Source organism: Zonotrichia leucophrys, chromosome 7 (genome assembly GCF_028769735.1).
Source record: "Zonotrichia leucophrys gambelii isolate GWCS_2022_RI chromosome 7, RI_Zleu_2.0, whole genome shotgun sequence".
In the NCBI taxonomy this organism is placed as follows: domain Eukaryota; kingdom Metazoa; phylum Chordata; class Aves; order Passeriformes; family Passerellidae; genus Zonotrichia; species Zonotrichia leucophrys.
In genome coordinates, this window is record NC_088177.1 from 5129093 (window position 1) to 5151353 (window position 22261).

Here is a 22261-nt window from a genome sequence, read left to right on the forward strand (position 1 = left end):
ATCTTTTGGGGTTGGCATTGTCATTCTTGATTCTTTAAATATTGGTGGTTTTTGCTTTGTTTTTCTCTATTTCTTATATGGGTCACAGTATAGCACTCTATGGGAGGGAGTGGAAAAAGGGAGCCAGGCTCTTCTTGGTAATGTCACCAGCAGGACAAGAGGTAATGGGCACAAACTGAAAAGCATTAATTTTATCTGAACATCTGAAAGATAACAATTTTTAACTGTCAGACACTGGAATATATTCCCCAAACTGGTTGTGGAGTTTCTGTCTGTGGAGATGCTTGAAATTTCTATGGCCATGGTTGTGAAAAACCTGTTCTATCTGGCCTTGCTTAAGTAGGGAATTATGCCAGGGGATTTTAGCAGGTCCCTTCCAACCATAAAAATTTCTGAGATTGTATAATGCATTTCTTAAAAAAAAAATCCAAAACTCCTCAGGAAAAAAAGGCAAAAAACAAACAAAACCAAAACCCCTACAAGTATTCAAACCAACAAAGTAAACAAATCACCTCCTCCACAAAACTCCCCCAAAAAAACCAAACCAGCAACAAAACCAAAACTCAGATCTCTACATGACTTGGAGTATTAATGTGCGTTGTCTTTAAAGTTATGGTTTTACAAGAGATATATTATTTTAGCTGTAGAGGAGTTCCACTGTTGAAATGAAAAACAATAGAAAATGTACCAATTATGTCCCTGTCATTTCTGGAAGATTCTTAAGTAGCCTGCTTTAAAATTAAGTGTTGCAGCACTGAGAATCCTCTTCCTTACTCTGTTTGTCACAAAGCTTTCTATTTCTGTCCGTAGATCATTTCTCTAAACCAAATCTCTTTTACTGAAATGAAAGTACAATACTTCTCCCAATCAGTTGTAGACATGAACACTCCTCTGCTCTGCAGTATCGTTGAGGCTGAAAACTCTTTTCATAGTCTCTTATCTTTTTGAGACCAAACAACTCTAAACTGTTCTGGGGTTTTGTTAGTGTTTTGTTGAATTTTTTTGGTTTTGTTTTTTTTTTTTTTTTCCTAGTGAATTATGGCAGGTTTTTTTTAGACTTCATTGCTCTTTTCTGAAGTGATTCTAGGGTTTGGATGTCCAAAACTGGATGTGTGTATTTCTGCTGAGGCCTTTGTGAAGATGTTTAGGCTGAGAGAATGTGTTTGTGAACTGTGATTGTTTATTCACCCTTGGGTAAATCTTGCCTGCTTCACACGGCTGATTCTGCTGATACAAACTGATCTTGTTGTCCTCTGTAATGCCCAGACCTTTTGCCATATGGCTGGTAAATGGCCAGTTTTGGATTGTTTTCTTTCATTGTGGTTTTTTTTTACTTTTTTTTACAGTGTTTATGGATTTTGGTAGCTCCATGTGGTAGCCATTGCTGATTTCAGTTATATTTCAAAAAATATTTTCCTAGTTGTGAATTGTAGTGCTTACTCTCATTTTGTTTTGAAACCAGCATTTCCTGCACTTAAATTAAGGAGCTCAGCTAATAAAGAGAGTGAGAAGGAAAATCTTTCAGCAGATTTGACTTGATTGTCTTTTAAATTAGTGTGAGGAAGACCAGTTCATTGATCAAAGCGTGCAATTCTCTGAGGATTTATACAAATAGAAATGAAATAATAACCTGAACGTGATCTATAGTTTACATGGCCAGTGTGATAACATTGATCTCTTCTCAGCAGTTGCCATAGTAACTCCAATAGTTCTTTATGAGTTTGAAATATTCACAATTATGAGTAGAATACACGTTACTAAATATATATGAGCAAAAGCTTAACAACCATTTAAAGCAGTATCTATGTCAAGTATTGAAGTCAAATTAATAATTCTTCAACTTGTGATTTTATTACTTGGATGCTCCCAGTTTTGTTCTCCAGTCACATTGCAAACTTTGGAAGTGGGATATTTGGGACACCTTTCTGCTGAGGTTATTAATTAATCTGTGCTTCCTGTGCTTCTGCACCCTGCACACAGAGCAGGGTTCGTGTGCTATTGATATCACCCTCGCTCTGTGTCGTCTTCAATTGCAAGAATAGGCAGAAAGGTCAAAGATAAAAGCTACTGAAATGTCAAGGATAAGCCTGCAAGACATCCTTTCATTTTAAATACCCTTTGTTTCCAGATGTATGTTAAACTTTAAAAAAGAGCCTGTGGACGGCTGGGTAGGTGAAAAATAGCTGGAGATTATTTTTAACCCAGCCTTTGGAGCTGTGTGCAGTTTGCTGTTCTTGTCTAGATCGAGATGAGCAAGATCTGCTAATAATAGATATTATTAGCATGAAAGAAGCAGAACATAAACGCTTACTACAGTTGCAAGAGCAGGCCAATAGTATTTACATAAATCCTGTGCATTCAGCTTCATCCTTTCCTTGAGAATTGGTAGCCAGCAAAAACCTGTTTGAGAGATACCTTGTTCACTCCTGAATACCAGATTTTTTTTTCTGTTAGTTTTACACCGTGTTGCATATTTCACTTTTTGACACCTACAATTTCATGGTGAGTAAACAGCAGATCTATATGTGGCCATTGACAGTAATGTGCCTCATTTTAGAAGCATTTTATGACCTGCCCAAATCCCTGCTCACTGTGGTGTCATATTTTGGATCTGCACTTAGCAGCTTGCAGCTGTTCCCCTTGGTGTTTTCCTTTGTTTATATGCACTTTAGTTTGCAAACCTCATCGCACTGCCCAAATGTGATTAAGAATGTGTTTCTTTAAGGAAACAACTCCATAAATTGTTGCTACCTTTTATCACCTAATAGAAGAGGATCCCCATATTGGCACCTTTATTAGATATTATTTAATTTATGATTGAAGCAATGCAATGTTTGTTGGCTGGTTTGCTGAACAATCTTTATGTCATGGTAGTTATACATACAAGGTAACCACACTAACTGCATCACTGGGAACAGCATTTAATGTGTTCACAGATTTCACAGCTGTTTTTCTCAGGTTATCTTCTTAGGAGAAAAAAACCCTCTCTTTTTTTTCTCCACAGTCAATCACAGCTGTCCTGATGATCAGTTTAAGTGCCAGAATAATCGCTGCATTCCCAAGAGGTGGCTTTGTGACGGAGCTAATGATTGTGGTAATAACGAAGACGAATCAAATAAAACTTGTGCAGGTAAAAATTTGACTTGGTTGTGCAAACAGGTTCTCTAACTTCAGTTCCATGAATAGTTCAGGACTGATTTGAACTGAACTGAATCAAGCTGCTACTTTTAATCTGATTATTGACATTTTAAATGAATTCAGATTTTGATACCACCGAGGCTGGAATGCAAATTATATTTTACTTAATCCATGTGCTTTCCTGTGCTTTCCAAAGTTATTCAGCTCTTAATCTCTCCATATGGGTTGACTGTCAAAGCAATGCTCAGGTACAAACTCTGAGGTACAAATCTTTTTTGGCAGTTAGAACTTTTTTAATTAACGTGCCGCGATGGGTGCCACATCACCAGTAAATTTTATTTAATGGTGATTTAGTTTTTGCATAATTAGTTATTCAATTTCCACTTGGTGCCTTGAAATTATTTTCATTTCTGAGTTAGTAACTGGTGAGTGGGTTTTTAAGCAAATAGCAAGATGAGGATTGTTTACTGATTCCGCTGTAGTAAATAATGGAATTCCCAAATCTGTCCTTTGCTTGTGTGGAAGTGATGTTTAGTGCTCGTTGTCAGAGTACTCTAAACAAGCATTAAATCTCAAATATGCAACATGCCATCCATCAATAAGCTGATGAGTGTTTTGAACTGAAGTGCACTGCAAGACAACACACACCGTGTATTAAAATATTCCCTGTTGCCTTACTGCCTTGATATTCTTTGATATCCAACTGTTTGCTTGTAGGGTGAGAGTCTAATTTGAAGAGCATTTTTTAAACCCTGTGTCAGTTGGTGATGGATCAAATTTTGTCGTCTTCTTTTTCCATTTATTCCTGCAGTGGCAAACACAGTTAATGTTTAAAAAATACTTTGAAATATTTTAAACTTAGAATCCTCTTTTGTGTTTTGGGCTACTTCTCTGAACAAAAAGGAAAATGGTAGTTGAAAATAATAAATGAAGAGATATTATTTCAGTCACTGGGGTTTTTGACATATCAGCCATTTTTTAAAGTGTAGAATAACATGCAGGTAAATTCTAAAAGTTTAAATTTGGAATAAAAATTTGTGTTGCTATCTGGCATTTTTATGGGTTCAAATTTTAAATAAACAAAATTACACATAATGACAGTTTTCTGTGTTAGCTTTTCAGTGACATTTAACAATTCATTTTACAATTCATTACTTTCAAAGTAATTTCTGTAGCTACATAGCACCAATTTTTTTAATGATCCTTATTTCTTCAGGTGAAAGACATGCATTGATTCCCTTAATGGATGATTGCAGTTAAGTGTTTACAAAGTCAAGGATTCTAAGAGCAGTGAGGCCAGGCACATCACACACAGGCTAATTCCCATTTTCCTGTGTAAATACAAAATTCACAAGATCATTGTTTGTGGTGTGGAAAACAGGTTGTTAATATTCCTTGGATATTCCTATTAATAGGAATACTAATATTCCTATTAATATTTGTTAATAATCAGGTATTTTTATGCCCTGATTTTTATTTACTTCAAGCATTAGTGCATATTAATTATTTTTTTACCACCTAGCTTTGCACAGTTACATCTAGAATTTCATGGTGTTTTACAAGAAAGAAACTACTAATAATTCCACACACAGCAGAGGTAGAGCAGAGCCCTGCAGATGACCTCAGTTTTCTCTGGAATCAAAGGAGGTGAACGATGTTTAGTCAGAGCAGGGAAAGGTGCAGCAGGCCAGGAGGTGCCCTCCAGCCCTGCAGCTTCTGAAATCAGGCACCCACCAAGAGACCCAATGGATCTCGTCCATTTCCCTTGTATTTTTGGAGTGCTTTGTCTTGACAGCAAGAACGTGTCAGGTTAATCAGTTTTCTTGCGGGAACGGACGGTGCATCCCAACGTCGTGGCTGTGTGACAGGGAGGATGACTGTGGAGATGGAACTGATGAAATGACATCCTGTGGTAAGTGGATTTTTGGTTTTTTTGGGGGGAAAGGTAAATTCTTCACTAACATATAAGGATCTCTTGTCCAATGAAATGAAAATACTGTTTCTGAAATGGCCAATAGACTTTGTTTGGCTGATAAATAGAACCCAAAGCAAATGCAGCATTTTCTATTTAATGAGTTTTCAACTACAATACCAAATATGCCGATCAATCAAGGCTTTTTTAATTCACAGCCCATTATCAAATCCTGCCACCCTCAAAAATTATATTTATCTCTGCCACATACCTCTCCAATGGGCCCCCTCAGCATATTCTAGATGTCAATAAAATCAGCCTGTTTCGAGCCTCAACAGAAGTATATTTGATCTTGTATTTTTCAGAAAAAATAAAAATCTTGGTTCTATCATGAGAGAGTATCAGCAGCTGTGCTGACTGCTGCTCTGCTGAGATACTGCAGGGAGGGGTGTGCTCTCTCTAATCAGCTGCTTCCAAACAATTAAGGAGTTTAATAGTCACTTGTTTTGCAGGGCACTGGTGACTGCTGTGAGTCTGAGAGCACAAGGGTCAATGAGCTGTCAGTTCTGCAGATGCAGAATCACAGAATGTGATGCATTGCAGTGTGGAAGCACAGGGTGGTTTGGGTTGGAAAGAACCTCAAAGACCATTTTGTTCCATCCCCTTCCATGGGCAGGGACGCGTCCCACCAAGCCAGAGCTCCATCCAAACTGGCATTGAGCACTTGCAGGGATGGGGCAAAAAAAAAAAAGACCTGTAGTCTTTACATGTATAAAAATAACAAACCCAAAACAAACAAACAAAACCAAAAACTACCCAAACAAAAAAAGCAAGAACTTTCTAGAAGTAACTGACAAAGTGTTATCATCAATGGTGGCTTTTTTCTTTACCCTTTTCACCCTTGAAGCAGGATAATCACTTCTGTTCAATTAAATTTTAGGTGTTGTCTATGTAAATTTTAAATAAAACTATTTCATTTTAAATCTGTTATCAGAGGAAGCTGGTTTAGTTTAGTGCTTCATCAGAGTATGACTCTTTTTGAGCTAAAACTTTGTGAGGTTCAGTAAAAACAAAGCTATTTCAGTTTTCATCCTAAGAAAGTTTTATATTTATGTGGCATGTTTTAAAAATTTACATAAATCTCTTCAGTATTTTCCAGAGTATTTAGCAATAAATGCACACATCTACCTATGTCATTGGCTTTAGAAGAAAAGTCTGAAAAAATTAAAACTATATTTAAGTTACTGTATTCAGAAGCATATTTGTTAGTTATAGAAACACAAATTTGTGTTCAATACAGATAATTCTTTGTGAATAATATTGTCTCAGATTTCTACTGCTTTACTGGAATGCTGGGAGGAATTGCTTCTGAAGGCTGACATTTTAATCTTGTATTTTATTATCCCAGTGTAGGGTAACTTTATTTCTTGGCTGTTCTTTAGCTTGGTACTTAACCTTCCCATTTTATAGTGCTCCATTTCCTGTCTCTTCCTGGCAGTGCTGTTGCAATTGGAGAACCCTTCTGTAAATAAGCACATGGAAAATAGAGTTTGTATCAGTCATCAAGCTATAGTCTTAAATATTGGCATAGTGGGAAAACCAGCCTTGGCCTGATGGGAATATAGGACCAGACCATTTATCACAGAGGAATGAATTTCATGCTGATGAAAAGTAGGGTTTGGAGAGTATTTACAGTTTGAAGCCATTTTATTTTTCTTTTTGGTGTCTCACCTTTTTCTCCTCTCCAGATTCAATACCTGGAAGGTGCAAATGTTTGCTACAGCACACTTGTGTAATTTATACATACAGGAAGGTGACAGAATATTACTGAAGAGTAATATTAAATTATGTTTAAAAGTTTTTATTTCTTTTTGAACGCTTTCACAGAATTCCCAACATGTGAGCCACTAACTCAGTTTATCTGCAGAAATGGAAGATGCATTAGCAGCAAATGGCTCTGTGATTCAGGCAAGTATCAAGTCCTCCATATCTGAAATGAATATGAGGGATATCACATAAATACTTCTTTGATGTTCTTTTTTTCTGAGACTCATTTTGTCAGCTTGGCTTGTAAGTGGTCAGAGAATAAATAAAGCATTTTAGAATTACTGACCTGACCTAGAAATCAGCAACACTGAAGGTTCAGATAAGGAATGAGGCATTGGATTTTGTAATGGGTACAAATACTATATTATGTAGAATGAAGTATGATGATTCATTACTAAAAAAAAAAAAAAAGAAAGCAAAGCTATTGCTTATGGAAGTGTTTTCTGCTCTTTGAAAACAACATTATTTCGGTGACCAATATATCTGATGTTTTGCTTTTCGTGGACAAGTTCAGTTAAATAAATAGCATTCTTGAGAGTGAAGGCCAGCAAAACTTTATAATGTATTTAGTTCTTTTGGCTGGAAGAGTACATATTTGAATGTTACAATGAATCTCCTCTCAGAGCTTGTGGTGTGGGAGTGATGTTGCTTCAGTCCTAATAACATTGGGTTGGTCCAAAGCATTTGGTGTTTGTATAATTTTATTTGTCTGACAGGAATTTTTAGCTGTAAATGGACAAATTCCCGAAATTATCACAGTGTGCTGATGAATTTCTGTGCATGGAGGCCCTTTAGAGTGCACCTAACATATTTATTTCCTTCCTCCCTTGATGGCCACGATCAAATTAAGGGAATTGCCTTTAAGACTGTTGTAATGACTGCAACATTAGAGTAATGAGAAACTGCAGTCCATGATTATTTATGTGCTTTCTCCACTTTGCACTCTTGGAAACAAAGTTTAATAGCACTGGAAAGAAATTTGTCAGGTTTTCATTTTGGTTTATATGAAGCTGTTTGTGTCTGTGATTAACTATCTTAGGTTATCACAGAGAATAAAGTAAACCAACTGTGTTTGAAAGCCTGGGTTTTCACACACAGTTAAAGAAATTAAGAAAATCTACAGGCTTCTCATGCTTGCTGGTGTCTCTGATTGAATAACTGAGTAAGGGGTTAGACTATCCAGCTATGACTGAGTTGAGTGCTGTTGGTAAATAACATTTAAAGTATTATGTGCATTAGCAATAATTTGATGCCTGTGGGCAGAAAACATGCTACTTTATTTACTGGATTTGCTTTTATCTTTTGCCTTTTTCAAAATGATTTTCCCTCCTTGCCCATTTCATTCAGAACTTTTATATTTTAAAACATTGTAAAATGCTGTTTGCAGATGATGACTGCGGTGACGGCAGTGACGAGCTGGGCTGCGTTCACTCGTGCTCTGCTGATCAGTTCAGGTGTCAGAATGGCAGATGTATCCCAGGGCACTGGGCCTGTGATGGGGACAATGACTGTGGAGATTTCAGTGATGAAACCAGAACAAACTGCAGCAGGGAAGGTTAGATTTTATTTTTTTTTTTCCCTCCCAAGTTTTTAATACAGAGAATAATTTGTTATAAATACCTGACCCCCAGCCAGTGGGAAAAGAGGAGATGCTTTTAACCTTGGTAAAGGCTGGAATGGGAAATATGTCAAGTGCAATGTGATAACACAGAAGTGTATCATGAAGAGGAATGCATTTGAAAACAGAACAGGTATTACAGAGAGATAAGTTTTACAGTTTTGGGAAGTCAGGTTTAAGTTTTACAGTCAGGGAGTTTTGCTAGATGTGGTGTTTGTCTTATTGCAGAGATGCATGTTGTCTAGGTGAAGAGACAGAGGAATTCTTTATGTTGTAATTGATATTTTCTGGCTTTTCTCATGCAGTAGAACAGTAATACTCTCATTTTTTGTGTGATGCAAGTCTTTGAGTTGGGTTTTTTAACATAAAAGCATTTTAACAAACTTCAGCCCTATTTAAATGCCATACATTGTATTTATTAGACTGGGGAGAAAAAGGAAGGATGCTTATGGCAACGGACAAAGAATAATCAGATTAGAATGAGGGAATATCTTTCATATTTTCCTCTTAATGTTTTTTCCACAACAAAGTAATTGCACACAATGTTATTGGTCCCTTTCCATAACTTTATATTTTAAATGTAGTTCGACACCTCATGCAACTACATGAATTATCAGAATGTCATATTAATTTTATACATTCACAAAAGTAATTTTTTATCTATTTCTATCAAAATGATCAGTCTGGAACTGAACAACCTACTTTTACCCCTGTACATTTCCATTTTAAACTGAAAGCCTTGCTCTAACCTTTTACAATAGAATACAAGAATGTTGATTATGTAAGGAAAGAACCCAACAAAGCAATGTTAAATAAAATAAAATGTATATTTATAAACAGTGCTATAAGAATTGATTCAAATAATGCTTCTTGGTACAAGCTGGGAACCATAAGTATGTCATTACTTTAAAGTTCATGCAATTGTCGTTAGTACGTTCTTAAATAATAGAAATACAGTTGTAATAGCTTGGGAAAAGAAAAGCAAGAATAAAATTGAAATGGCCATAAGCTAGAAAATGCTTAGAGAGCTATGTATGTGATGAATAATTAAAACCTCCCAGTAATTATTGTTTGAAGCAGTCAGCCCTGATTCCAGGGCTGCGCTGAGTGAAGCCCCTTTGCCGTGGGGTTTGGAGCAGCTCCAGCTGCTCCTGCAGCGCTGTGACAGCACAAACCAGCAGCTGTGGGGCTTGTCAGGGCACAGGTGGGACCTCTCCGGTGCGGGGCATTAGGAGATGGACCTTGTTGGGTAAAAAAGGAGAAGGAGGAAGGATGAGGGAAAGCAGCTTGAGGATTAAGCACAGGGTTTATGAAACACCAGGGAAACTTCATCGTCTTTGTGCCTTATGCCTCCAAACTCCTTCCTGTCTGACAGATATGAAAAAGGAAATAAAAATCAGTATTGAGCATATGTTGGACGGGAAGTGAAGTAAGTGAGGAGGATAAGAAAGAGTTTGTCTGAATCTTATGTTGGAGTGATGAGTTACAGGATGGAATAGGGTATTTTGAGTGTTATACTCTGATTTTGGCTTGGGTAAGGAAGAGGATTCTAAGCCAGTGTAGACTTGGAATGGAAAAAAAAAAAACAAACTCACACAAGCAAATTCTTCAATGTAATTCTTATTTTTCTAAGAAACTCCCTCTCCTGGAAGGTGCAGCGGGAGGGAGTTTCAGTGCAGCCCTGACGGGAGCTGCGTGCCGGAGCTGTGGCGCTGCGATGGAGAGAAGGACTGCGAGGATGGCAGCGATGAGAAGGGCTGCAATGGAACCCTCAGGGTGTGTGATGAGAAAACAAAGTTCTCCTGCAGGAGTACAGGTAGGGGCTTCCAGATGCAGTTTCCTCTCGCTTTCTGTGTGTTTGTGTGAGTTTGTGTTGTTTCATCACATATCTGCTCTTTAACTTATGCTTCATACTCATGAAGTGAGGTTGCCCATTGTATTCCTACCAGGAAAATAATATTGATTTACCTGTCCTGTTTTCTGATTTAAAATATGAAATGGATGAGTTTTGAGATTACTTAAAGCTGATACCACTCTCTATGATAGTACACCACACCAAATACTTAAAGCATTTAATAGTACTCCAAAGTTCGGTTATTTTCTTCTATTTCCCCTTTCTGGCCCTAGAAATAAGTTGAATGAAACGGTATAAAGTACCTTGAATATTTGAAGAGTTACAACTACAGCACTGGAATTTTGAAGTGCAGTATTGGAAGAAAAATACATTCTTTGATTGTGTTTAAAACCAATTTTTTTTCTCAAAGTATGCTGCACTAAAGTTGGGGTAAGAATGTGGCAATCATTGCATGAGGATATGCAATGATTTCAACAATAATGTTTAGATGGAACTTTTTTAAAGGGAAAGTCCAGTTAAAGAAGAAATTAATATACATCAGCACAGTATTAATATTTTTGTGATTTCTATCAAAGCTTTGTGTGATATTAGGGCTAAAACAACTTTCACAGCAATATTTAAAGGCTGTAAGAAATAAGAATATTGTTGCCATTGGGCAACTACAAATATTGAAGGAAGTGAGAACCCATTTTAATGCCTATGTTACAGCTAAGCATGATAAATATGTCAGAGGTGTTGTGTGATCTCTATCTAAAAGTATCTTGTTGTTCCTTGGATTTTAAAGTTATAAAAATCATGATGCCTTGAAAAATAAATATGGAATACTGAATTGTGTCTAAAAAAACACATTTCCTTTTGTGTCCCAAAAGATGTGTAGAATAAATAGCTGTTACCTGAAACCTTTTCTATAGGTAAAAATGGATTGTTCAATTCCAAGAGTGCTCTGTTCCCTGAAACTGAATGGTGGAAACACTGATACAGGAAATAGCACCAGAAGCAAATATATTTCCTAGTGCCTAAATGGGGAAAAGCTAACACCAGTCCAAATGGCCAAAGCAGAATTATTAGAGGCAAGAAAGGTGAATAAATCTCAATAGATGAGGTTTATTTTCATCAGCTGCATTTGGAAAGCTATTGAGACAAGATATTACTACTTTAGTTAAGAGAAAGCAGAGATAGGTTAGAAGCAGTGTGGAATACAAAATGGAGTGTAGATTTTAGTTATTAGGCTTTGTTCCTTTCAGAAAAGCTTGCTTCTTAGGCTGGGCTTTGGTTTCTTCCTTGTCCTGAATGATTTTAGATACAGAGAATGGAAAGCCCTTCTGGTGGTAAGCTAAGGTTTTCCAAAGACAGAAAATAGCAAGGATTTACTATTTTATATTTATTATTTACTTCAGCATAATTGTCTGAACGAATTGTTTTTCCAACAAAGAGCTAGGACCCCATTTCAAAGTCCACAGTCCAAGCTGCATTCTCTCATTATGTACTTCCCTATGTTTGCAGTCAGGTTAAAGGAGGGCACTGTCTCAGTGCACAAGGTGAAAGTGACTTCTCTGGCTGTCACATAGAAATACAGGAAAACAAAAATTTTCATCAAAAATTTGCTAAATTAAAGAGTATATGGCTTTGATTTGAAGGAAAATGCAATTGTGGTTGTTTGTTGTTTGGAAACACACCTGGAGCAACCAGTTATGACAGCCATAATTTTCTCTTTTGCAATATTCCTTCCTCCTGGAAGGAGCAAAATTTGGAGGAGGCATGCAGTAATGCACTGTAGCAGAAAACAGCAAAGGCAAATAAATTTTTGTATAGCTACTTTTCCATTTGTTCCATGTGGTTTGGACAAAGGAGAAATGATGGGTTTATGAGGAATAGTTACTGGAATGTTTCAGAAGAAGTGCAATTTTCTCTGTGCATGATTCTAAAGAAATGATGCTGTCTGGCTTGCTCATTGATGCCAGCTGTTCTGGCGAGGAGGCCCTGGCTAATTGTCCCCTCAGAGACTGCTGGGTGGGGACATCTGATCCAGAATGTGATGGGTCTGGGTAGGAACATGTGTGTGGAGGCAGCTGAAACAGCCAGTGCTTCAGGAGGGAAGTGAGGAAGTGGTGAGAACAGTAATAGTGACATGGCACTGCCCATTTTTTGCTTATTTCTTTCCATTTTATGCCTGTAATTAGTAGCTGCAGGGTCTTTCCTTAGTGTGGCTTTTGTGGCTTTGGCTGATGTGTCCCAATGCCACGGGGATGAGTGCCAAGCTACAAAACCAGGATTTGTCAGCATTCAGCCCAAAGGGATTTTTCTGCCTACAGGGGAGGTGATGACAAGAGCCCATCATACCCAGCTCCTTTTCCAATACTCAGTTAAGGATCTGTGGCAGAGTGTATTTAAAACTTACAGAGATGGCCTTTTGTCATTTGCCTCTAGTAGTTGAACAATTTTATTACTAGCAAGTCACCTGATTCCTTTGGATATTAAATGACTTATGGGCCCCTAAAAGCATTATTTGTTGAATAAACAAGTACTTTGCTTCTCCCCTTGCACATCTTCCATTTCTGTTTTGTGTTTTTACACCTTTGTTATTTTGGTTGGTCTTGCTGGAACTGTCCAGCCTGGGCAGTCCTTGAGCTGCTGTGTCCAAAGTCAGCCAAAATGCTGCAGAGTACTTGAGCTACCAGATTTTAGAATTACTTTTCTAATTTTGTTTTTTTCCAAACCATCCTATGTTTGTTTGCAGTGATGTGTGATGAAAAATCTACTAGGGGTTACACAGCAGTAGGATGTGAGAAGCAGTCATTACCTGATTGAGATTGACTACTCCTGGGCTGCTGCTTGCCAATTATTTTCTGGTTTAAAATTAGATTAGGCTTCTTTTAAATTGGACTAGATTAATTTAAATTGTACAAAGGTCCAACTTTCTATTTTAAATTCTGATTCTGTCCTCCAAAATTATTACAGGCATGTACTTCAGCTCAATTTTATGTACTACATAAATTTGTCCTTTTTATTCCATCTCCCTACTTATCAGTTAGTAGTGCTGCACCAAGAGCAGAATCTGTGCAATCTCACTTAAAATGTCATCTAATTACTCTAATGATCATAATAAAGTACTTCTGTGAGGACAAATGCAAAAGAGCCATGAATACTTCAGTTTAGTAAGCAGTACATCTGAGCTGTAATGCTTATTTGTCATACTTACTGCTCTTTTTATTTTTTCAAGCAGCAAGTTGATGGTATCCCAGCATTTTTGATGCTACTCTGCACTATTTTTTTATACTTTGTTGGGTTTTTTTGGTATTTTTTTGGGTTTTTTCCCCTTACATGTAATAATATATTAGAGGGAAAAAGGATTTTGAGAAAAGTACTATTGGTTTGGAATGGGAAATAAGGAACGTACATAGAGGAAATCAAATCAATGGGTGCAGATCACAGTGATGCTAGAAGAATATAACAAAAGCAGCCCTGGTGCTGTCTGGAGGGGGATTGTCAGAGTCCAGATTAGATTTGTGACCAAAGAACCTGGAGCTGAGGGAGGCTGGAAGGAAAGATTTTCCAGAAATGTGATGAAGAAATTGATGGTATTTTTATCCTTAGCTCATGGTCACATTGTTTTCTGTGGTATTAGCTCTCTTCTTCTTCTTTAGGCTTGTTTTTTTGGCTTCTTTTTTTCCTCCTTTTTCATCCAGGAATCATTTATAAACATCTGCTTTGAACTAAAATCTTTAAATTGAGAAATGACCACAATTTTGAAACAATGTGATTCAGTCTAAGTCCCATGTGTGTTCTACAGGACAAGTGAGATCTCCAACCATCACAACATTTTTTAAAATGTGTGAGGTGTGAACATTCTGTAATGTTGATGGGATGGAGATTGAATCCATGCTCTAGTTTAGGAAGGTGTTACATTACAGCTTTAGGCAGTAAGAATTATCTGTAAGAGAAAACAGTGCAATTAATGCTCCACTAAAGGAGTTTTCTTATGGTTGAAGATGTATTCAGTCAAAAAACCTCTTGGCTTCAGTATCCTGACAAAAACCGAAGGGATGTATAAGTAGTTAATTCTGTGGATAATATTTGCAGGAAATAAAAAGCATTGGAGAAGCATTTGGATCAGGCTTTCCCACATAGCTGCTCTCAGGCCTCCTGATTCACCATGTTACACAAAAGAGCTTAGGAAAAGGGCAGATACAGCCACTGAGGCCATTAATTTATGATGGAATTTTACTAAAGAGGTTCCTGGAAACCACAAGTGTGAGTTTCACTAAGGGGCAATAAAGGAAAAATACTTCAGTGAATTTTAAGTGATGATTTCGAGACAGTCATAATATTTCATTAAGTCCATCTCTTCAGAATCTTGGCAAAGATTAATTCCTCAAAAGTATATTCTACTTAAGAACATGTCATATCTATCATAATGAAAGATGAATCTTTCATTATAAAACATATCTTCACTAAGGTACAAGAAAAGCAGGGAAACTGATTTTCTCTGTAAACATTTGAATGCATTAAAGATTAAAATAACAGATTAGGAGCACTACTGGAAGCAACTTCAATTTACTTTGGGTTATGGTTGGTTTGGTTCATGTTGGTATTTTCCATTAGCTTGCATTCTACTACTGTGTTATAATAATATATAAAATCAATGATCATTCAGTATAATAAAGAATAGGGACAGTTTTTGAAACACTTGTGATTGCATGCAATGATAAGCTGAATACATATCATGCATACAATTTTGTTTCCTCCTGTCTGTGCAGTTCTGTCTTTTCAGTATGGGATATTTGGGCCACTAAAGAAAATGATGGAAGCTTTTCATTCTAATTGCCACCCCTCCCTGTTTGTTTTCAAGCTGATTTTGCACTGGCAAAATGATGTTCTGTTGTTTAAACCTCACATTCAGTGTAGTATGATCCTGAAGTTTCACTTCTTGCCTTTCTCCACCAAAAGTGAGAACAATCTCACATTTTCCTCATGAGTGCAGTAGAATCATGGTTTTTTTCAGTTTTCTTGTTTCACTGTCTTTTATCCCCTTGACTTTCTGTGAGCACATTAAATATTTTTCCATCAAAAGAAGACTAAAATGTCAAACCAAGTGCATTAAACCAATCTCCAACAAATGTGTCTTTTTAAGAAAACTGAAATCTGGTATTGTATAAGCTGGGAAGGGTGGGCAGAGAGTTGTGTCAGTTCATGTTGAGCAGGTTTGAACTGAGGAGTCTCAGGCTTTGCCAGTCAGTGCCTGAGCATCCACCAGCATTGCTGTTAATGGAACTAAACATTCCCAGGATCTTTTTCCCATTCCAATTTAATTTTTCTCTGCATAATTAATTTATAGGAAAAAATTTATAGATCAGCTTCATTAGCTGTGGTTCTATCTGTTCTCTCTCTATTAATTGGAAAATAAAGTACGACATTTCTGTTCAGTGTTATCAAAATGAACAGTGTTATCAAAATTTACAGCTAAACCCTCCTGGCTGTAGGTAGCAAGTAGAAAAATAGGCTGGGACAGGAGCACACACACCCACCTGTGAGTGTCAGCATTCACAGTCTTGGCTCTTTTCATTTAAATTCCTCCTTTTGCTCATTCTAATTTAATACCTCCATGATTTTAAAGATTAAAACCCTTTTTCTTATCAAGAGGCTCCTTACCTCTCTAAACATTGATGGTCATCATAAATTCCTCTTCTCCCTTTTGAGACATGATCTGAACACTGATTTGACAAAACTTAAGTAATTTAAGGAATTTTGTCTGCTGTAGTTATTTTGCCTAAAAGCTGATCATTTATCTGACATCACTGGGGAATGGGTTGTGTCTACTTTTAGAAAGATTTTTGCTTTGCAAACCCATGCTAATTAAAAGTCATATATTGAAACATTGCTTCCATGGAGGGCTGTTGCTGCAGAAGATAAAAGAAGGGAGATAAAGAAAAGCAAAAATTTAAAATTATTAGAAAATGTTAGCATCCTGTGGTGTATTTAACAGATTTTGAGGTTGTGTCCTGCCTGCATGCACTTTTGTGCAGCACACAGGAGGTGTTTGGAAAATTAGATTGTCAAAAGTGCTGTGAACGATGCTTCAGAGTGTAAGTGCAAGTTGGTTTCTTTGTTCTCATCAAAGAGGAAAAAAGTATCAATAGAAAATAATAATAATAATAAAAGAAATGTACATTGTTTTGAAGGTTTTTTTTCCTCCTAAAGTTTGCCTCCAGTCTGATTTGCTGTGTTTATTGTCTCTTTTCCCCAAGGGAGATGCATTAGCAAAGCGTGGCTATGTGATGGCGATATTGATTGTGAGGATCAGTCTGATGAGGATAATTGCGAGGGCTATTTGTGTGGACCACCAAAATACCCTTGTGCTAATGATACCTCCATCTGCCTACAGCCTGAGAAGCTCTGCAATGGGAGAAGAGATTGTCCTGATGGATCTGATGAAGGCGATCTTTGTGGTACTTTTTTAGACACCTTTTTCTGATTGCTCATGATACTGCCTGTTGTGATAGCTCCTGTTGAGGAAAAGGTTCTCCTACTGAAATTTTAGCACTGGGGCCTATGTGAGGATTTTAGTTTAGTTGTCATACTGAGTTTATGCTTGAAGTTTTAGTTTTCTTCAAATAAAGCAAAGGAGACAGGTATTTTGTTTTCAAGCCCCTTAAAACTTTCCTAGAGGTAAACAATTTAATGGGCATTGATGTGTAGGAAAGGACTTCAGCTCATCTGCAGTTCTCTCCAACTACAGAAGCTTGAGTTCACACCATAGAATGGTTTGGAAGGCACCTTAAATATCAGCTCATTCTGACCTCCTGATTAGGCAGGGATACTTCTCTTAGACCAGCTTACTCCAAGCCCCTTTAAATCTGGCCTTGGACACTTCCAGGGATCCAGGGGCAGCCACAGTTTCTCTGAGGTCAGGGCCTCAGCACCCTCAAAGTTAAAAATTTCTTCCCAATATCAAATCTAATTTGTCCTCTGTCAATTTGAAGCCACTCGTCCTTGTGCTGTTACTGCAGGCCCTTGTCCAAAGTCCCTCTCCAGCTTTCTTGGAGCCCCTTTAGGCCCTGTAAAGGACTCTAAGGTCTCCCTGGAGCCATCTCTTCTCCAGGCTGAGCATTTTCAGCTCTCAGGCTGTTTACAGAGCAAAACGGCTCCACCCTTCAGAGCATTTTCATGGCTTTCCCTGAACTTGCTCCAAAATGCCCCCATCCTCCTCATGCTGGAGGCCCCAGAGCTGGATTCTGTCCTTCAGGTGGGGTCTCACAAGAACAGAGGGGTGGAATCTCCTCCTTTTGAGGTACAGCTTTATTTGATGCAGTCCAAGACACATTTGGCTTTTTGGGCCACGTTGTGCTTCTTATCCACCAACACCTCCACTTCCTCCCCCTCAGGGCTGCTCTTAATCCATTATTTTCCCAGCCTGTATTTGTTCTTGTGATTGCCCTGACTCAGTGCAGGCCCTGGTATTTGGCCTTGTTGAATTTGAACATTCAGGTGGCACAGGCATCACCTTTCAAGCCTGGCAAGATCCTTCTGGTCCATCTTTTCCCTGCTGCCTCACTCACACAACTCTGTCTGATCAGAAACTTGCTAAGGGTGCCCTCAAACCCTCTGATAAAGGTGAGAACCAGTGTCAATCCCAACACTGAGTCCTGAGGATCACCACTTGGACATGGAGCTCTGCTAAAACCATGAAGGATTCAGTAAAGCTATGTCATGGTTTGAGCTTGGCACAGAGCCAGTGCCCCCATGAAAATGCTTCACCCTGGTGTCTGCTGTGAGATGTGACCAGGAATAAGCAAAACAGGCTCCAACTTAAACATAAATAACACTTTATTACCTAAAACTACAGGAAAAAATAGGAAAGACTATAAGGAAAAGAAAAAAAAATTGAAAACCTTACAAAAACCACTTTTCCTCCTCCCCACTCCCTGACTTTCCCAATCCAATACATTCTCTCAAAAAAACACCAACTGCCCAGCCCAGCACGACACTTTAGTATACTCAAACTGCAGTTCATGAAGAGGAAAGGAGTCCTTCTTGTTCCATAGGCTTCTCCTGGAAACACACTGAAATCCCGGATGCTTCCTTGTCACTTCGGCACCGCCCGGGGGAAAAAAGTCCTTCTGCCGCTTGTGACATGTTCCTTCCATGCCCAGTGCTCTCACCACCGAGACATGGATCAGAGCTGCTTTTAGGGTGGTCTTTCAAGGATGCCTTGTCTCACTCCAAAAAGGCACAGTCTCTGCTTTTGGGACATCTGTCCCCCCCATATTTTTCCAACCCCCTGGGGCCGGGGGGGTCTTCACGAATGAACCCTCCTGGTTTTGAGGCACTGCCTCCCCTAAAATGCAGTCTGTGTCACAGGAACAACTGAGTCCATGGCTACAAGAAAAAGTCCAGCCAAAAGGCCACTCCAAATCATCTCTCCCCATCCAATCATCTCCACAATCTCCGGGCCAAGTCATCTCATCTCTCATCTCCCTTCTTATTCAGCTTCGAGGAGGATTAGCATTTTTGTAAGGCCCCAATCATGCAAGAAAGGGTTAAAAGTTTTCAGTCTCTGTCTGTCCTGAGACGAGATAATACTCCCACACGTGCTGCTGCTGCGGCCGGCCGGGCTCTCTCTCCCCCCTTCTCCTCCTGGCTGGCTGCTCTCCTGGAGAGAGGGGGGGCTGGCTGCCCGAGGGCTGACTCTCTGAGACCTTCCACCCTTCCATCCTCGAAGCCCCCCCCGAAGCCCCCTCTATCCAGGCCCCAGGCCTACCGCGTGGCTGGCCCCTCCCCCGCCCAGCAGCAGCGGGCCGGGCGGGGGAGAGAGATCTGAACTCCTCGCCCGACGATGTCCAAAAGAAGAAGTGCCAGGGCAGTGCCCTGCTTTTAACCCCTGTGTATTCTCGAAAGTGTGTCCAAACCCCACTGGCTACACCAGGTGCCAGTATGAAACGGAAAACCTTCATTGGTTTGACCACAGCTTCCCAGAATTCCCACTTCTTCCTGGTCAAACCATGACAAGCTACCAGATGAATGGTTGCACATCAGATAATTTTAAAAACAAGTATAGAAATTTGGTTTAGAAATATAATTTTTTATTTGCCCATCTTGGAGGCTTTTGTAGGTGTTTGAGTTGGCTTTGCTATATGCAACCTGACAGCTTTTGCAGCCTTTAATTATTGTTTTTCCATGTTATTTCAGATGAATGTTCACTTAACAATGGTGGATGTAGCCATCAGTGTTCTGTGGTTCCCGGAGGAAGAATTGTGTGCTCCTGCCCTGCAGGATTCAATCTTACTGCAGACAACAAAACTTGTGAGATTATGGATTTCTGCACCAAGCACCTCAAGTGCAGCCAAGTTTGTGAACAGCATAAAAATACTGTCAAGTGCTCGTGTTATGAAGGCTGGAAGCTCAGTAAGGATGGAGAGAGTTGTGTGAGTACTGGTAAGTTGAAATTTGGTGCATGTTCAATATTCAGGATGTTAGTAGCTGTGATGGCAATTTGCTGAGAGCTTCTTTCACTTTTTTTTTTTTTTAATTTTACATATATATGAAATACAGGCTGGGATTGCCCAAATGTGGGGTTGATTGCAGTCTAAGGACTCATTAAAACTGTCCCTATTCTTGATGTGCAAAGGGATATTGAAATATTAGGCTGTTGCTAACCTAAGAATGCTAATACCAGATGTTTCTAGGAATGTTAATATGGTATAATTCTGAAACTGTTTGAAGGTTTATAAAGTTTTTCATGTGCAGTTAATATAAATGGGCATATATGTACAAACACTATTTTGCATTCTATGTGGGAGATTTAACATGTAATTTTAAGAAATGGATCAATCATGATATTGATCAGTATTGGTTGAGGGTTCAGAAGGTTAATTTTGAATGTGCAGTTATATGCTGCCTGTTAGCATTCAATATTTAAGATGGGGTTTTTTTCCCTAAGGCATTCTGGCACTTGTTTTTTGACAGCAGTAAGAGCTTGCGCAGCTCACTAATTGAGGTGAAAACCAACATGAGCCAAAACAGGAGAGGGGAATGTATTCCCCTCGTTGTTCACTCTTAATAAGTACTGAGGCACCATCTGGAAACCATGTTAGGAGTGTGTTTTTCAGGTGCAGTGTTGTGTGTAAAACAGAAACATGCATGTGCAATATAAACTGTTATCACACTTCTACCTCCCCGCTAGATACTTAAAAATAATATGGAGTTTGCTTTCTAGATTTTCATAACTCAGTTTTCTTTGGTTCAGGATTCTTTGATAATTTTATTCTGTATTATCTCTATTCTTTTATAGAGTTTTAGCAACTCTGAACAGAAATATCTTCCACATTCCCTTTTGCTTATTTTGATATTTCACAATTCAGTAAATATGATTAAGATGTTCTTTGTTTATTTTTACTCTGCAGCGATTGCTGCCAAAGTTCAGTGCTTTGGTCTGGTTCCCGATGATTTTTGATCAATCTGATTTGCTGTATTATGGACACTTCCAGTAACTGAAAAAAAGTTCATTCTTATTGGGTTAGGGAAAAGAGAGGATTAAAGGAATTTAAGGCAGTGTTAGTAACTCATATGAGGAAAGCCTGAAACAAACTTTAAACCAAATCAGGTGGAAATGACTGATATTTGGAAACTAAGTGGGGAAAAAGTGAAGCATACTCACTTGTGGTATAAAATAAGAAAAGTGAGACTACAGTTTCTTGGGTTTCTTAAGCCCATGAGATATTTCTGCTTAATGTTTACTGGCGCTGGTGAGAATCTGAAGTTACAAATTGATTTCTCCAGATGTTTTTTTCAAAGAATGTAATACTAAATATATGATCTGAGACCTGTGGTGTCAGCTGATATAAAGAAAAATGATCCTTTTCTTTACAAACTGTAATGATGCTGCCCTAATGCCATCAAAGCTGTGACAAAATTATTCCGTATTAAATATGGCAGGTGCTTTTAGAGGCAGAAATCATCTTGGCCCTTTCAGTTTATTTAATTCAAAGGTGTGGGAAGTTCTCTGGAGGACACATCCTCTGACACTTCACTTGCTGACTGTGTGAAGGGCATTTTAGGAAAGTGAGAATAATTTTGGTTTCTTTTGTGAACCTGTGAGACTCAAAATGTCCCCATCATCTGAGTCTCTGAGCATGAGATCCTGAATGAACTGAGAATGAAGAAAGTACTTTTATATTATACTATTAGAAATAAAGTTCAAAGTGACCTTATGAAGACAAGCTGTCCCCCAAATGCCCAACTACTATTTCAACAATTTCAGTTGTTATGAAGTAATTCTTAGAATAGCCATAGTGATTTAAGATGCCTTGAACCAGGTGTGTATTCTATTAGAACAGTAACTTGTAATCTGTTTTCCAGAAGAAAAAATAAATTACTCAGAAGAAAATGAGAACATTGCCCTTTACCTTTTTTTTTTCTTTTCTCTATCTGAAATAGCATTTTCCTATGTATAAGAAACATTTCACAAATACACAGCAATAACATGTGAAGTTAGTATGCAACATGTTTTCAGAATGTGGTAAAAACATTTATTTGTGAGCCCATTAGAAGAGGAATATGAGTGCTGAAAATGCAGGAATTATGTGATTCTAACTTTTTTTCCTGATTGCATTTCAGTATCAAAAAGTGTGCTTGTCAGGGGAATCTAATGAATTTCCAGAGAAATATAATGAGTTACAGAATAATAAGTATATAGACCTAAAATGCTAAAATTGAGCAATTCTTCTCTTTTCAGTTTCTTTTTCCAAGCCTTTCTCTGTTGTATCTCATTTCTGCATATGTTGCCTTAAGTTCTTGAGGGTTTTAAATGTTGTCTTTTTTCTCCTCCAGACTTTCTGCACTTTCCATGCCTGTTTTCATCTCCTTTCCTTGTTGCTGTTCTGGCATTGTGACATTACTGACTTCCCAAACTTTA

At 38.1% G+C, this 22261-nt stretch overlaps 1 protein-coding gene across 6 annotated transcripts in view; it reads left to right on the forward strand.

Annotated features, from left to right (window-relative positions):
• The window catches only part of LRP1B (LDL receptor related protein 1B), a 638472-nt gene that overhangs the window by 433756 nt on the left and 182455 nt on the right, over positions 1-22261 (forward strand). For all 6 annotated transcript variants that reach the window (XM_064718934.1, XM_064718938.1, XM_064718939.1 and 3 more), the window contains exons 17-23: positions 3005-3130; positions 4934-5050; positions 6938-7018; positions 8265-8432; positions 10129-10311; positions 16596-16796; positions 19537-19782. In XM_064718934.1, the coding sequence (XP_064575004.1) occupies positions 3005-3130; positions 4934-5050; positions 6938-7018; positions 8265-8432; positions 10129-10311; positions 16596-16796; positions 19537-19782 (1122 nt within the window). The remainder of the gene's footprint in view (positions 1-3004; positions 3131-4933; positions 5051-6937; positions 7019-8264; positions 8433-10128; positions 10312-16595; positions 16797-19536; positions 19783-22261) is intronic.